The 15,489-nt window shown below is 43.5% G+C and overlaps 1 protein-coding gene across 1 annotated transcript in view; it reads left to right on the top strand.

Annotated features, from left to right (window-relative positions):
* LOC104491592 (receptor-type tyrosine-protein phosphatase mu-like) overlaps positions 1-14,809 on the top strand; it is a gene marked incomplete at its 3' end in the record, with an annotated part of 146,412 nt that extends 131,603 nt beyond the window's left edge. Inside the window, exons 11-13 of the mRNA XM_010134042.1 lie at positions 5,534-5,621; positions 11,961-12,037; positions 14,773-14,809. Of these exons, the coding sequence (XP_010132344.1) occupies positions 5,534-5,621; positions 11,961-12,037; positions 14,773-14,809 (202 nt within the window). The remainder of the gene's footprint in view (positions 1-5,533; positions 5,622-11,960; positions 12,038-14,772) is intronic.
* Between the last annotated feature and the right edge of the window lie 680 nt (positions 14,810-15,489).

The following is a 15,489-nucleotide window of genomic DNA, read 5'->3' as shown; positions in this document are numbered from 1 at the left end:
GACTGGCAGGTCACCTGCACTGAAGTTCCTTCTCTGTTCTTAAAAACGGTAATTCTGTAACTGCTCTCTTATCCTGTAGCATTAACTAAATTTCTCCTGTGTTTGCTAATCTTGTTGGCCGCTAGAGCCAACTCATGCTCACAGCTGCGAGTATCTCCATCATTAACGGTACCAGGCCCATCACTTTAGTCTGTTTTCATCGTGCAGCTACACCTCGTCTAGGCTGGCGGGCTGCCCAGGGAGAGCCAAAGCCAGTGACCTTAAAAATACCAGTGAGTTAGGAGATAACTCCTCTCGCTGCTGAGAAATGAGCACACCGATACAATGAGTGCCAGATTTGGACTCACCACCTGGTTTTAGTCCTTGTTTTAAGCCCAAGTGGTAAGTCGTGCTGCAGTGACTCAGGGGAGGAGCTAACGGTTCCCCTTCCGTTTCCACACTTAATGCAGGCAGTGACTACCGTGTTTGGCCTCCCGAAAGACCAGAAGGACTTTAGCTTTCCTACCCTCCTCCTGGTGTGTAATGAGGACTGACCTAAACGCACCTGAGAAGGAAGAGACTCTGTTTCCTGCCTCTGGCGATGCCAGCCTTTATGAACGGGTGATTCTTTGTTCAAGGAGGCGCTGCCACATAAAGCAGCATCAGAACACAATTATCGAGTTGCTGTATTTTGGACTTTAACTGTGTATCTGCCTTAACCCCTTTTATCTCACACTCAGAAAACCTTATGTAAACATTCAGCCTAATTTTTCCTGAAAATTTCCAAACAGAGCAAAGGAGTTTTGGCAATAACATCAATATATTCTATTTGCCACAATATTTACTGGGTTTTTTCTTCCATGTTCAGACCTTCGTAACATCCAGGTTGTGGTAACACGCTGCTACGTGCTTTGTAACTGCTGAAGGCAGCTTACACCGATTGGATGGATTCTTACACTGGCTCTTGCAACAGGCCGTTTCCAAGGGCAGGCATAGTAAAATGTTTTTTTAAATTCCCTTATTTGGAAGGTATAATTCTCAGTGACTGAAGCTGGCAGAGAAGGAAGGGCTGATGGTGACTGTATTCTCCAGTGGCATGTGTCATCCACATCCGCTTTCTGTGACCAAAGCTGTGACTGAAGTACGAATTGCTGCCTGCGTGCAGTGGGTTGCCATCAGTTTGCCACTGCTCGCAAACACTCGGGCTGATCTGTTACTTGCAGGTGATGCATTTTCAATGATAAAATCTTTCCTCAAAGTGACTAGAAGATGAAAAATGTTCTTTCATAGCTTACACCTCTCTGCAGATTTCTTTAATGTGATTGTCAATGACTCTAACTCCTTAATTCCTTAACAATCTCAATACCCAGGTATCAACAAACGGAATGTGATTATTTCAATTTTCTGTTCAAAAAACAGTTAATATTGTTAAGAAACACAAACATCCTCACATGCCAGATCATATTTTGCAGATTCTGCATACTGAGAAACCAATGAACTGACGGATTTACCGTACTCCTACATCTTGCGCTGTTCATTAAATGAGCCTGAAGGTCTCCAAACATGTATGGACTTGTTTAAAACAAAATGTGTGTTTACTAGGGTTTGTAAATACAAAGAAGAGCCTAATGCAACACTAGGCTCTCAACTCAGAGTTCAAGGGATGCATTTTTTTCCATCTGTAATCTCCAGATATAAGGTGGACGCAGCAGTAGTAAAGGGTGGTGAAGTAAAGCTAGAGACGTATCTTCTCTGTTTAATTCAGCTGCAACTCAGAGGACCTATGATAGAAATATAAGATTCTGCTGTAGCTAATGAAGTTTAGACAAGGACCTCTCTTAGGACCACAGTTAGTTCTCTGATCTGACCTAACCTAGGCAGTGTGTGTAACTCTCTGCCGGTAGCTTACAGAAGAAATCCGGAGGCATTTATAACTGAACAGGTCCAATTATGCAGTTTGCTGAAGTGCTCCGTAATCCGGGTAGCTGGAAACAGCAGTGGGAAAACGGCTGGTACCGGTGGACAGACCTGGGGTCAATTGGGAGAGTCACGCATCGTCATGAGTCACACATTTCGAAACAAATCCACGGATCAAACGTAGGATTTGTGACACAGTGACATACGCGTTGCTTTGTATGGGAATAATATTCTTGCTTATTAAGTAGGCAGAGCAAGATTTATGATGTCCTTAACTTCTCATTTCTGTGCTTGTAAGAGCTTGTGTTCTGTAAATGACATCGCAGGAGACTGCACTGTTGTCACCTAGCAACTATGAAGTATTTCCTGAAAAAGTTGCTGCTTGGCTTTGGGTAAATAAAAAAAATAATAATCCTACTCCACACTTTACATTTGTAGATCTTAAAATGTTTACAAAGATGCATTATTGTTAATACCCTTAACTGGAAGCATGAAAATCTAGGATGGAAAGTGCGTTGCCAAAAATGGCAATCAACGGGGCTATAAAGTGCATCCTGAAGACCTCACCCTGTTCTCCACATTCCAGCCTTTTCAAAGTGTATAGGTCCCTTCCAGTATTTTCTGGTCTTACGAATTTCAAATGAGGAGAGGGAATAATTTTTAAAAATCAGTATTTGCAGTGATGATCATTTGAGATATTGCGGTTATTTTCTAGTCTGAGGGTCACGGTGAGTTAGCCCTTGGCAAATATTTAATTTTTAATGGAAACCACTGCAGCATTGAGCTAAAGCAAGCAAAAGCTTCGCATTCGTCTGAAGATGATCCTGCTGCGGCATCACTGGCCAGGTCTCGTGTTGCATATAGAGCAGCTCTGCGTAATCTGGGTTTTTCCAGAAACTGTTTTATCCTGATTATTGAAATACTGTCTAATAACAGAGGGACTGTTGACACTGCATTCTGAAATGTCTGCTCTGACAACAGCTGGCTGGAAAACGGCGTCATTTGTCACGGAGATTGTGTAGCCAAGGTTCTGTACGATTTGAGTTAAATACTTATTTTAAACGGTTTGAGAAATGTCCTGCGCTCATTTTCGGTTCTCCGTTGCCCTTGCCAGACATTCGGTGGAATGAAGCTGTTTGCGGCACATTTCTTCCCCATAGTCCCCATTTTTAAGAAACTTTTAGAAGGAACAGCCACTAAGGTGGTGCGTGGGCTGCTGTGCAGCAGTCTCTCTGGAGAGTGATATGTCAGGGAAGACTTCAAAAGTATTCTGTAATGAAATGTGCGTTTCTCACAGGTGAGGAAAGATCTTGACGGATGATCTGTTTTGAGGAATCTGCTCCATTCTTTACGTGTGGGACAAATGGGATTTCTCCTTATAATTCATTGAGGATCACCGTTCAGTTGCGGTTTGGGTAATGGCAGCACACGAGGAATTTAGAAATGACACTCCAGCTGTCTGTTACAATAACTGGTTCTTTTTACGCCTTTGCAGTGTAATACCTCCTCCTTCAAATTATCTTTTCTCTGCTCTTCTCGCAGAAATACCTGTGTGTATCCCAAATGGAATTAAAGGGGAAAATGGATCTACATAAATTACATCTATTTTCCCCATGTGATAGGTTTTATTTCATTCACTAATTTATTGATAAAAACCCAAAGAAAAATATCTATCCAGAGTTCTTTTTCTAGAAGGTGTTTTTAATAAAGAAAGTGAAGTCAATAGGCAGTAGCTGGAAACGTAAATCTGTCTCCTGGTTTTCGTTATTCTCTGAGGTTTGATGTATATGTATTCTAAAGAATGGAATTATCTCTCTTGCAGAGACATCGTTAGGAGATATTTTATCTGTAAGGCTCATTAAGCTTATCATTGTTTTCGGAAGTTCCGAATAGGTGGGAGAAATTGGACCTGTCCGTTAGCAGACGAGACGCAGATGGGCTGCCCAAACCGGGGCATCGCCTGCCACGTGTCTTCCCTGAGTTCAATACCGTGCAAATCGTCCCAGTTGTCTCCAGGGGTTTACTTTAATTGATTGGCTGAAAGCAATTTTGTGAAAGGTCATTAGTGGGACAGGGAGAAGAAATCCCTGGGAGTTTATTTGGGTGCTTCGTGTTTCAAGGTGTAGGCTTGGCAGCCGTGTCAGCAGGACCCTCGAACAGCACATGTAACACTTGGTGAATTAAACCCCAAACCACTGGCTGGGTGATGTCTTATGGAGGGGTTCTGTGAACTGGTCCCTAGCAGAAGGACGTAAGGAAACTGGGATTCGCTGTAGTCTATCCAGCTGCCTGAAGTGCAAAATCCAGAGGAAGATACCAGGTCAGGTTTTAGATCAGATGAATTAGCTTGTTCTGCCTTTGGAGCTTTGCTGCCAAACATTTCTATGTCTGTTTTGCCTTCAACTATGTATAATTGCTGGCTGAGAGTGAGCATGAACTTTGCAAGAAGCTGAGACATCGGTCTCTGCCGGTGGAGAGAAATTCCTTACGCAGTTCAGTCTGGCTTATTGCAGAAGGATTTTCCATCCCCAGAGTCGAGAGTGCTCGGGAGTGGGAGGGGCTGCCTGGGATTCACAGGGTTCCACTCCGCCATCCGGGCAGCAGTCTGCATTTCTCAGAGCTGTTCCCAATGATGGTACACCATGATTAAGGAGAAACTTACTTATATTATTGGGTTCTAGTGAACTTAGTAAAAGAAAAGTTGGTTTAGACACTGAGTGTCCCCACATTCCATTGACTTAGAAAAGTAAATTATACACCTTCATGTCCTCCCAGGATTTAATCTCCTGATCATCCTAGTTCAAAACATGAGTTAGGACCAGCTAACAACTGGTTTATGTGGCAACTAAGTATTTTTAACCCGTTATTAATATTGCAGTATGGAATGATAAAACGCATCTACATTATACAGCTTACAGATGCACCGTCTAAGATAAGACACTGTGCAAATGCTGGTTTAGACCAGAGAATGCACACGACTGGTAGGATATAACAACTTGCTTGGTGCCTTTTTGGCAGCTTGTATGTTTTATTAATGTAAAAATATATTTTTAGCACCTTCAACTTTCTTATTTACATTAAACTTATGAACTGCAGCACAGAGGTTGGGTGAATGTTAGATATAACTCACAAAATCACGTTATTCTCTGACAAAGTAATCATCTTGGTGGTATGATAAATTCTGTTCAAAAAGAAGGCGCATGCTAGTTGAATCCAGATTTTTATTTTAATGCCTATATATGTTTAGATCCATGAGGTCATTTGCCAAGAAGTAACTGAAACTTGTGGATACGTCAAAAGTGAAGCGAGTTAGTACAGGGTGTAATTCTGCGCTCAAAAACTGGAGCAGCTCCAGTGCTCAGCAACTCCAGCTCCAGTGCAGGTCCTTCGTCTTCATGGGTGCGTATGAGAAGTGAGCAGAGAAGCTGTACAGCAGAGATAGCTCCAGAGAGCACATCTGGAGCTGCGCATAAATACCGTTTAAACAGGAGACTCGTGGCTTTGCTCAATAAAAGCATCAGTTAAATAACATTTAATCAGCAATACCTGCACGTGCCGTTGGCCTTTGTCCTTGGTTTCTCCATAAGGCAACTGCTGCCTCATGCTTTTCTAACTGTCGCTTTCTTCCCTTTTTTAGAGTTTCTTTGAAGGACAGTCTGCACCGTGGGATTCGGCTAAGAAAGATGAGAACAGAATGAAAAATAGATACGGAAATATCATTGCATGTAAGTGTCGACAGCATCATTGTGCACTGTGTTAGCTCCCCTTCAGAACTCGGTAAGAATGACCACCAGCCCCACGCTCGCATCAGGCTTGTGTTCCTCTTCTCTAATTAAGGAGATAAAAGCGAGGTTGTTTGGCGGGGGGGGGGGGGGGGGGGCGGTTTTTTGGGGGTGGTAGTGGTGGAGGAGGGGGGGGTTCAGGCCACCAGGGACAAGGGCCCATATGCATTATTGGTGGGGGGGGGGGGGGAGGGGGGGCGTTTTTTTGGAGAGAACTGTCAGACTTGATGTATTTTCTCAACTTGCCTGCTGTATACCATCCATCCTGCAGTCAAGGTTTGGCTTATGCAGAAAGACACCTTTAACCGGGACTGGGCTCTAGCAGCTCCCAAACTGCTCCGGGCAGCTTAGTGAAAGAGTACCCAGGGTCGCAGCGGTGCCTTGGTACTGGGCTCCGGATATTGCAGGGGTGGACAACACTGCGGCTTCAGTATTCCTTAATAACAGTGACAGCTTTCCTGATGATTTAATTCAAAATGCCAAGCTTGGTAAGGATTAGAGATGCTACTAATCTTACCATCTCCAGGAGATGGTAACATGCTTTGGAGAACAACCCCTAAATCTGGCATTATGGGATTGCAGAATGTTGTGGCAAGAGGTGTTGCAGGTGAACGTGGGGGCAGAAAATGTGTAAAGTTTGGTAAAATTATATTATTGTCTAAACACTGGCGGTGTTGCACTTAAAGTGTAAGTTTCCAGTGTGTATGTAGGAGATGACCCCTTCCCTGACTGTTCCTTCAGAAGTTGAAGATAGGAAGCATACGCATTTCTACCAGCCAACAGATAACCATGAAGCAACTGTAAGTGGAGAAATAGAATCACAGAATGGTTTAGGTTGAAAAAGACCCTTAAGAACATCGAGTCCCCCCGTTCCCCCAGCACTGCCAGGTCCCCACTGCCCCCTGTCCCTCAGCACCACCTCGACACAAGGGCTGGGAAACCCCTCCAGGGATGGGGACTCCACCACTGCCCTGGGCAGCCTGGGACACGCCTGGACAACCTCAACGGGGAAGAAATTGTTCCTCAGGGCCAACCTCAACCTGCCCTGGAGCAACCTGAGGCCATTTTCTCTTGTCCTTGGGAGAAGAGACTGACCTCCACTTCACTCCAACCTCCTGTCAGGGTGTCATGGAGAACAAGGAGGTCTCTCCTGAGGCTCCTTTTCTCCAGGCTGAACCTCCCCAGGTCCCTCAGCTGCTCCTCAGGGCACTTGTGCTCCAGACCCTGCACCCATAAGCAGCAGTCAGGGCATGTCAGAAGTTTTGTAAATGTGAGCAAGACCGATGGCCTTTAAGGAGGGATCATTAATGGAACTGGTGGAGTTTAGAAATCCTCTATAACCCTGGGTACCAGGGAGAGCATAGAGGAATTGTCTGAGCACATGGAGGTCCTGTGGAAGGAGTACATCGTGCATGTTTACGCTGCCTAACTTCAGCACCTCATGTAGCTGGTTATCGAGGCACAGATCTACAGGGCTCCTCGTGAGAGAATTAAGAGAATATCATGATGGGCTGGAGCATAATGCGAAGGAGATAAGTTAGCTGGTTTTGCTGGTTTCCCTCCAAGCAATGTGTAACAGACTTGTTGTTTTGTGAGGAAGCAGCAATACATTAGATGACTGTTATTATTTAAGTCAATTACTGAAGGCATAAATAAGAATACCAAGAAAATTTATGTTTATCCTTCCTTTTGTGAAATTTTATTTCCTCTGACAATAGATTTTTACTTTTAGTCAGGTTTAGTATTGTCAGTCCCCTCTTTAATGTCACATTAGGTGTCCCCTTACACTTGGACACCCTTTACTTGAAGACAGAAGACAGTGCTGTGTGTCTGAGGTAACGAAGTGATGAGTAGCCAAGGGAAAACAACTAGAAGATATTAGATACACAAATCAATGGCAATTACAAGGGATACTGAAGGCTTTCTGAGTGGGCAAATATAATGCAGCCCATTTAGATCTCAACTCACTTTTAATGTCCTCAGTATTTAGCAAAGGGAGGGAGCTGGATGGAGTTGTTATCAATAACGCTGCCTGTTTATGTGGCCATGAAAGCACAGATAACACAAGTTAAAATTAAAATCCATTAAAGGCAGTACCTTAAAAGAGAGGCTGAATCTGCCGGCGGTTTGTCGTCTCTTAAATGCGTGTATCCAAATGGGGTGGTTAGCTGTTGAATTATTTTACCTGGTCTTCTGCTGGATAAATGATGGCCTGTGCCACAGTCTGACAGAACAGTTCTAACGGTCCACTTGTGAAAATTTGTCCTGGATGGTTGTGTGTAGTATGTGCTTTAGCCAAAAAGCATTTTACTAAATTGCCCTTTTCTGCTGTGTTTAAAGACTTAAAAATACGACGGATTACTGTATACAAGGGATATGCTGTAACGAAATGTGTGAAGTAATTGATGTAATTTTTTTCTATCCATTTATCCTGTTTGTTTAAATTTTCCCCAAGATACCTCTGTTACATTATTGCCTGTAGTCATTATTGTTCTCGGAGGGGACTAAAACAATCGCACCGAGCGGCCAGCGTCGCGGGAGCTTGTCAGAATGGCAGTGTGCTGTACATCACCCAAGTGATGTGTCGTTAATTGGCTACAAGCGTGCCCTGCCCACTCCAGCTTGTGAGCCACTCTATCAACAAGCTGAATCGTGATCGCAGCCCAGCCACCCACAGAAAACATGCTCCTTCTCCCCTGAGCACAAAACACTTTGTGCTTCCCCGTGAGGAACTAAAACCAGCATGAATCTTCTTTTTTCACCTAAGAAAAATTCCGTTTCTGCCATAACTGTGTAGGGTTGTGCATGGGTTTGGTACGATCTATCCCTTTTTCCTCAGGAGAGATCTTGAGGGTAATTTCGGAATGGGAGGGGTTTGTGTTGATTTTTACCTAACACAATATTGACTAAATGAGGAGAGAATATTGATCACAGCTTTTAAAGGCAGCTAAAGATTTCAGGTGAGGCATTTACAAAAGGCTTGATTTGCAAGGAGTCAGAAGGGCTGGTTGGCCAGGCATGCTAATCAGCCAGCTACTCCCGGGGCTCGTTAGCGATCACAGGCTGCCGGCTGGCGAGTGCGCGTGTCGGTAATGGGAGGGGAGCGAGAATAAAACGCTTATGTTCATTATCTGTTCCCATTTTCTACAAAGGCAAATGGATTCTAACGTACCAAATTGTGAAAGCTTAAGCAATCGGTGCAAAGTTCAGTTTGATCTCCTAATAGAAGGGTATCAAAATACCAGAGACCTGGAGAAGAGAGTGGTTAAAAGCTACAAAAATTGTCAAGAGCAGCTGAAGCATGAAGGAAAAAAATGCCCTACGAATCTAGACAGTTAATCTGGAGGCTTCAGAATCAACGTGCGTGTTGGAAGAATGTATGGTTTGTGTACCTTTTTGGTTTAAGTCTACTTGACATAAGCACAGGCACAGAGGCAGTAACATTTCTTTTTGTTGACTAAAGAATTTTTTCAAATAAAGAAGCGTTGCCATGCGGTGAGGGGTTAACTAGAGTTTTCAAAGCAATAAAAAAGGGAGTCACTCCAACTGCCCTGCAAATAAATGGCTCCAGAGCAGTCCAGTGCCTCTGGCAATCCCACGAGCTTGGCTGAGAAAGGATGCATGTGGGAAGAATAACGGGTAAAAAGACAATACGAGTAAATAACTTAGTTTTGCCCAATCAGAAGCAAAAATTATTGTAAGGAGAGATGGAATAAGTAAAGAAAACAACAAAGCAAAAGGAAAGGTAAAGAAAAGATACCGCTGCGTTTTATTCAATGGTATAAATCAGTCTAAAAGAAATAACAGGAAGTTGTGTTTTTTGGGGTGTTCCCCAAAATCAAAAATTATTGTAAGGAGAGATGGAATAAGGTAAAGAAAACAACAAAGCAAAAGGAAAGGTAAAGAAAAGATACCGCTGCGTTTTATTCAATGGTATAAATCAGTCTAAAAGAAATAACAGGAAGTTGTGTTTTTTGGGGTGTTCCCCAAAATGGAAATTTTCCCCAAAATTCCCCAAAATGAAAGAAAACAACAAAGCAAAAGGAAAGGTAAAGAAAAGATACCGCTGCGTTTTATTCAATGGTATAAATCAGTCTAAAAGAAATAACAGGAAGTTGTGTTTTTTGGGGTGTTCCTTAGTGGGAAATTCAAGCTTGTTTTGCCCAGTATGGAGCTCACGGGTGAGCAAGTCATCAGATAGGATTCACTTGCCTAAACGTAGACATGAGGTGCCATTTCAGGTGACCTAGGACATCTGTGCAGGGCCAGCAAGTGTGGCTCAGTACACGAAAGGTTTGTGTTCTTCCGTGGTGGCAGCTGAAAGCCAGGTAGTGTAGCCCGGGGTACGTAAAGTGCCATGAGATGCGCGGTGCTCGTGCTTAGACAGCGGAATCCTGCCCGAAGGAATTACAGAGGCATTGAAGTGGAGATCTTGACTAGCCTGAGCTGTCCTGGTGAGAATGCTTTTAAGGTATGTGGATGAAGACATTCCAGGAGCCCAAGCAAGCTTGACTTCTGGAGTCTGCTGACTTCAGCAGAAGTTGGATCAGGCTCCAAAACTCTGAAAGCAGCAGCTGTGTCTGGAGCTCAGAAAGTTCCTAATGTAGTATCTTTCTTAAATAAGATGGATTTTTAGAATTAAGGGCCTGTGAGCCGAACCTCTGTTCTGAAGAAACTGATAAATGGCTTAATTAAACAGGGACCAGCTCAGCACTTGGGTGAGCACAGCTTGGTAGGGTCGACCAGAGTGGGTTGTGTCATGGAGAGTCACATCTCAGTAAATTTTTATTCTTGGAAGAGCATATAAAGAGGCTGAAAATGTTGACCCGTGAACATAATTGATTTGAATATTCCAATATATTTGGAAAAAACGTTTCTCAAAGACTTTCTCGAAATGATCACTAGAAAATAGCAAAATAAGAGCTGTACGGAACCTAGAGCTGGAATTTTAATTCATTCTGATTTACTACACCTGTTTTTAAACTGCCCTTTCCCAAGGGAATCCCCGGGAAGTGAATGAGGCTCTGAGATCTCTAGTCTCTGGTACTCGGAGCGTAAAAGAGGATGAAATAAAGAATTTGCCTCTCCCTTTCCTACTCAGCCATTTGAAAATCTCTTGACTTGCCATCCTAAAACAATGTTATTTTAAGAACCACTTGCTCCCTCCTTCCTCCCTCACAATGTGGGCCAATATTTTGCCGCTTAGGCTGCAGCTGGGTTTTTAAGCCACTCCATGTTCTTTCTTTTGTTATCTTTTAGGATTTTTAAAGCTGAAAAGAAAAAATAGCTGCTGAGAACCTGGGTGGCAAGTTTCAGGTGCTCTAATGCTTATTTACAACAAAACAATGACAGTCACAAAGGTCTGTAGCTGCAAGAAATATTAGCTCCACTAGCAGCTTCGAAACCAATAATAGGCAGCTATCTAATTAGCAAGGGAACTTGTAAACAAAGCAGCAGTAAAGTGGCTGTTCAGCATCTCGCCATCCTGGAGACCACCCCCTCAAATCAGCGTATCAACAGCGCGTGCAGCGTCCTGGAAAGGCTGTTGTGATTGGTTGCTTTTGAACCAAGAGAACCAAGAGGAGCCAAGAAGTCTCAACGAAGAACAAGCCCTGCCAGCACGCAGAGGTTCTTTAAAGGGGGGGATGTAGCCTCTGGTAATTCTTAATCGCCGCTGTGGTATCTTGAAGCAAATAAGGCTGCTGACAAGAAATTAATTCATGCCTTGGTGCCTTGGATTGGAATTTGGAAAGTAGAGTTGGAAGAGTTTGCGCGTTCCTGGATGGATACAGATGGCCACAGGGGAGTGAATGCAGCCGTCCTCCGGCTGCCTGGGTTTTGTTGTTACTTCATCTTGCTTTGTCCCTTACTGAAAACAGAGCGAGCTTCCTGCAGAACCTGGGAGGCAGCAGGATGTCTTGGAGAGTGACTGCAGCTTATTTTGAGTACTGGCAGAAGCATTTCCAACCAAACAAACCTTTGACAGCTTCATGTTGTTTGTTTTATTGACAAAAGAGGAGGGGGGCGGCATCGAGGCAAAAAGCATGATAGTGGTGGATTTTGCATTAGAAACGTTTAAGACATTCAGACTGAAAATCAGAGGGGATTTGGAAAGCCTTATGAAGGAGCGAAACGAGGATTTGTCATGGACACCAAAACAAGCATCAGCTTGCAAATGCTGATGTTTTGGGTTGACTTTAAAGTAGTATTTTGATGCAGGCTTTGTTACCGAATGCGTCCTTAATTACTTCTTCTTTTCTCTCTCCGTGGCTCCTGTTGCAGATGATCATTCTCGAGTGAGACTGCAGCCCATCGAAGGAGAAACGAGTTCCGATTACATCAATGGGAATTATATTGACGTGCGTATCCGGATGTACTCAGCAAACTTAACGTTGTGTTCAGGCAAAGAGAGAGCACTTATTATTCTCACATTATTCATCATGCGTAATAGATACCACAGCTACTATCAGCTGCTAAGCACTGTTGGAAAGTGCTACCTTTGGAAGGCAGGTGTACGCTAAAGGGAATATAAAAAGCCTCAAAGGTTTTGTCAATAAGCAAATGAACGGCATAATTTCCTCCCATGGCCACGGCTCTGTGTGGCTACTGTGCCTGCTGGTGCTTATGGGGGGCTAACAAAATGTTATTTTCCCCTTCTGTCAACAGCTTGGCATCATTCCACATTTGAAAGAAAGCTGTTTGCATATTAATATGACAAAACTCTCTAATGCCTAATGCAGAGATTTGCAATCTCTTGTCATCTCGGCACTTTTAAGTCGCCTTCAAAGTCTATTCTGCAGCTGTTAACCAGTGCTTCTAATGCAGGCGAGACGTTTCGTTAAATATGTAGGCTGTTTAATTATTGAAGGCGGCTTCTTTGTTCATTCTGCATCGTGTTAACTTAATGTTTTACATTAGAATAAATTCTTAAAGAGTCAAGGTGTTTCTGGTTGAAAGAATGAACTCAGAAGTGGAATTGAAAATCGTTAGAAAGTCAATACTATCTAAGACCAGAAACCTGTGGGTAGCAAAGATAATTTTATTGTTTACACGGCGAGTTAGATGTTAGACAAAGTAAAACAAGTGTTGCTTGGTAGTAAACTGCATCTGCTAAAGATTTCTTGCTCAGCAGTGGCGCCTCTGAAAAATGGTGTCGCTGTTTGCAGTTCAAAGTTAATCACCAGCATGAAAGAGGGAAGTAACGGATGTTTTTCTCGGAGAATGGAGGAACTGGAGCTATACGAGAAAGTAGGTGCTTCAGCCGTAACAATCTGAAGTCTGAAGTTGTACCTTCCTGAAGGTACCTCCTTCTACTGATGTTTATTAGCGTGTTCAAGAACCAGATTTCCGCTCGCTCTGTTGCTGTTCCGGATTGGACAGTCACAGGAGGTAAAGGCAGGCCTGGAAATACATTTAGTTAGTTGTCTCGCTCAGCTCTGAAGGGGTAGGAAGGAAAGAGAGACTTCACGTTGGGGCCCTAGACTTGAACTCACGTTCACACTTTCTCCAGTATTCAGCAGTGTTCTCATTTGAGGCTAGTAGTATGTGTCAGATTTGGATTTGACTCTAAAATGGCAAAAAATGCAAGGAATAAGCGTTTGGACCATACAGCCTCATTTAAAACGCTGATCAGAGAGCTGCGGAACAACCTTTTTGGCTTACGGAAGTACAAGAGGGTGGGGAGAGCGTGGTCCCAGAAGGAAGAGTGGGTGAGCACCCCCTCATCCTCAGCAGATGGCTTCATTGCAAAGCCTGGAGAGCTGCAGACACCTCCCAAAGGCAACTCGACCACAAGGCACAGCGTTTGTTGTTCATAATCTTGCTAGTTAGGTTTCCTTCAGAAATGCTTGTTTTTCTACTGCGGAAGCAGCCGCAATTTTACTCCTGCACGTGGTTATTAGTACAGTTGTCATGTTGTCAGAGTAAACATGTTAATAAGAGAAGAGCACCATCACAGATGCTATGAAACTTTCTCGGATAAAAGAGAGAGGAGCAATGGTTATGCTGTATTTTTTCCCGTGTGTTTTTTCACTGGGAAAGAGAATTGTTTGATCCCAGCCACTGGGAATATTAGATAACATTTAGCAGAAAAAAAATAACTCTGTGGCTATCCGGTTCATAGACTTCCAGATTCGGCTTCAACGGTGTGTAAAAAAATCAATTCTGTAATTCGTGTTATTCTTTCTGTAATATTCAAGGTATCTTCAGTTGGTTTGAGTCTTTCCCACCTTGCATCGCCGCAATGCCCTTGCTATTTTACAAGGAACTGGTAATGGTGTGCAAGCCTTAACGTCCTTCCTGTTGCATCGTAACCGTTACTAAAAGATCAGCGCTGGTATAACTGAGTTTATCAACACACGAGTGTGTGATCTCATCCCGTGGTGACACTCCCATCAGATCAGAAACTCGGATACTATAAAAGTGGTATTGGTCCCTATTGGCAGCCCAATAGTCCATATTCAGAATTCAGTGTTGCAGAGAATCCACAGAGTATCGAACAGCCAGTTCGGGATTCAGTTGCTCTTGTCATCAGAGAAAGGCAGGACTGTTTCATGTTCTTCTTACTTTGATGCGAACAAGCGCATTCCTACCAAACCACTTAGTCAAAGAACTTACCCTCCTTTTTACTGTTCAGAAACAAACCCCAACCAAATCGCAGTGAACATCCCCCCCGCCCTTCCCCAGGCTGGATGCAAATGCGGCATCTTTAGCTGTTGGAGAAGGGACAGGCTTTGTGCTCCACAGCAGTAGCCTGGGGGTGTGGCTCAGCCTCCACCAGCACCCGACGCCCTTAGCTGCAGGTGCTGGGGAGGATTTTGTGCCGTTCATTCTCAGCGGAGCCAACAAGGGTCTGGGAGAACATGTTACTCCTCTCCCCTAACGTACAAGGCTGCACCTTAAGCATCCTGCAGAAAACACATTTGCTCCTTGGTCCCTTTTCTCTTGCCCTTCCCGCACTGCAAAGAATTTTTGCATCTGGTACGTTATCGGTATTGTTGTGATTTTTACTGAATACGAATTTAACTGAAGTTTCACTCATAGTGACATAGCCAAGGTACATATTGCTTATTTTTTTTTTTCCATTTTATTTTAGGGTTATCACAGACCAAATCACTACATTGCTACGCAAGGTAAGTCTATCGCTCTTTCTTCTTGGTTATGTGAAGCTGAGCAGTTTTGGTCCTTGGATTACAGTTTATACTTTTGAATATGCATTTTTGCCACAGTCGATATCCAGGACAGAGTGGGCTCCCTCACTTAGGCAGAGGCAAGCAAACTGAATTATTATCTCATTTTCAGGTATGTCAGGTAAGCAGTCCTTAACCCTTGCGTTCAAACAGGTTTTGAGTAGAAAAGCAGAATACGTCTTTTTTTGGCAGAAGTTTAATCAACATGCTGTTACTCATGAAAAAAAGAAAGAAGTCGTGGTGGGAATATTCAGTAAACTTTCCAGAGAGACAACAGTGGCGTGAAAATGTATGGTCTCTTCAGAGCTCGATGGTAACTGGGCTTCAGGTCCTTAAAATACAACAGACTTCAGTTAGCAAGTTGTGGTAGAGGACGCAAAGGCCCATTGCACTCGCAGGGGGCTTCTTCAGAGGGATCTAGAGAGACAGTTTTACAGCCCAGCGTTGGAAAGTTTGTTTGTGAACAAGAACCTATTCCTTTGTCAACAGACAAATGAAGTTTGTGCTTGTCTTCAAAGGCGTAATTTGCCCCTTCTGATGCGGTTCTTCTTTTTTGGGCAAGCTCAGAGCTGGAACAGGTGGGGAGGATGATTCTTCTGTGACTGGTTGCTCATAATATTGCA

This window comes from Buceros rhinoceros, unplaced genomic scaffold (assembly GCF_000710305.1).
Source record: "Buceros rhinoceros silvestris isolate BGI_N320 unplaced genomic scaffold, ASM71030v1 scaffold1454, whole genome shotgun sequence".
Taxonomy (NCBI): Eukaryota; Metazoa; Chordata; class Aves; order Bucerotiformes; family Bucerotidae; genus Buceros; species Buceros rhinoceros.
Note: the sequence above shows the minus strand (reverse complement) of the source record. Positions and strands in the feature narration are given on the sequence as shown.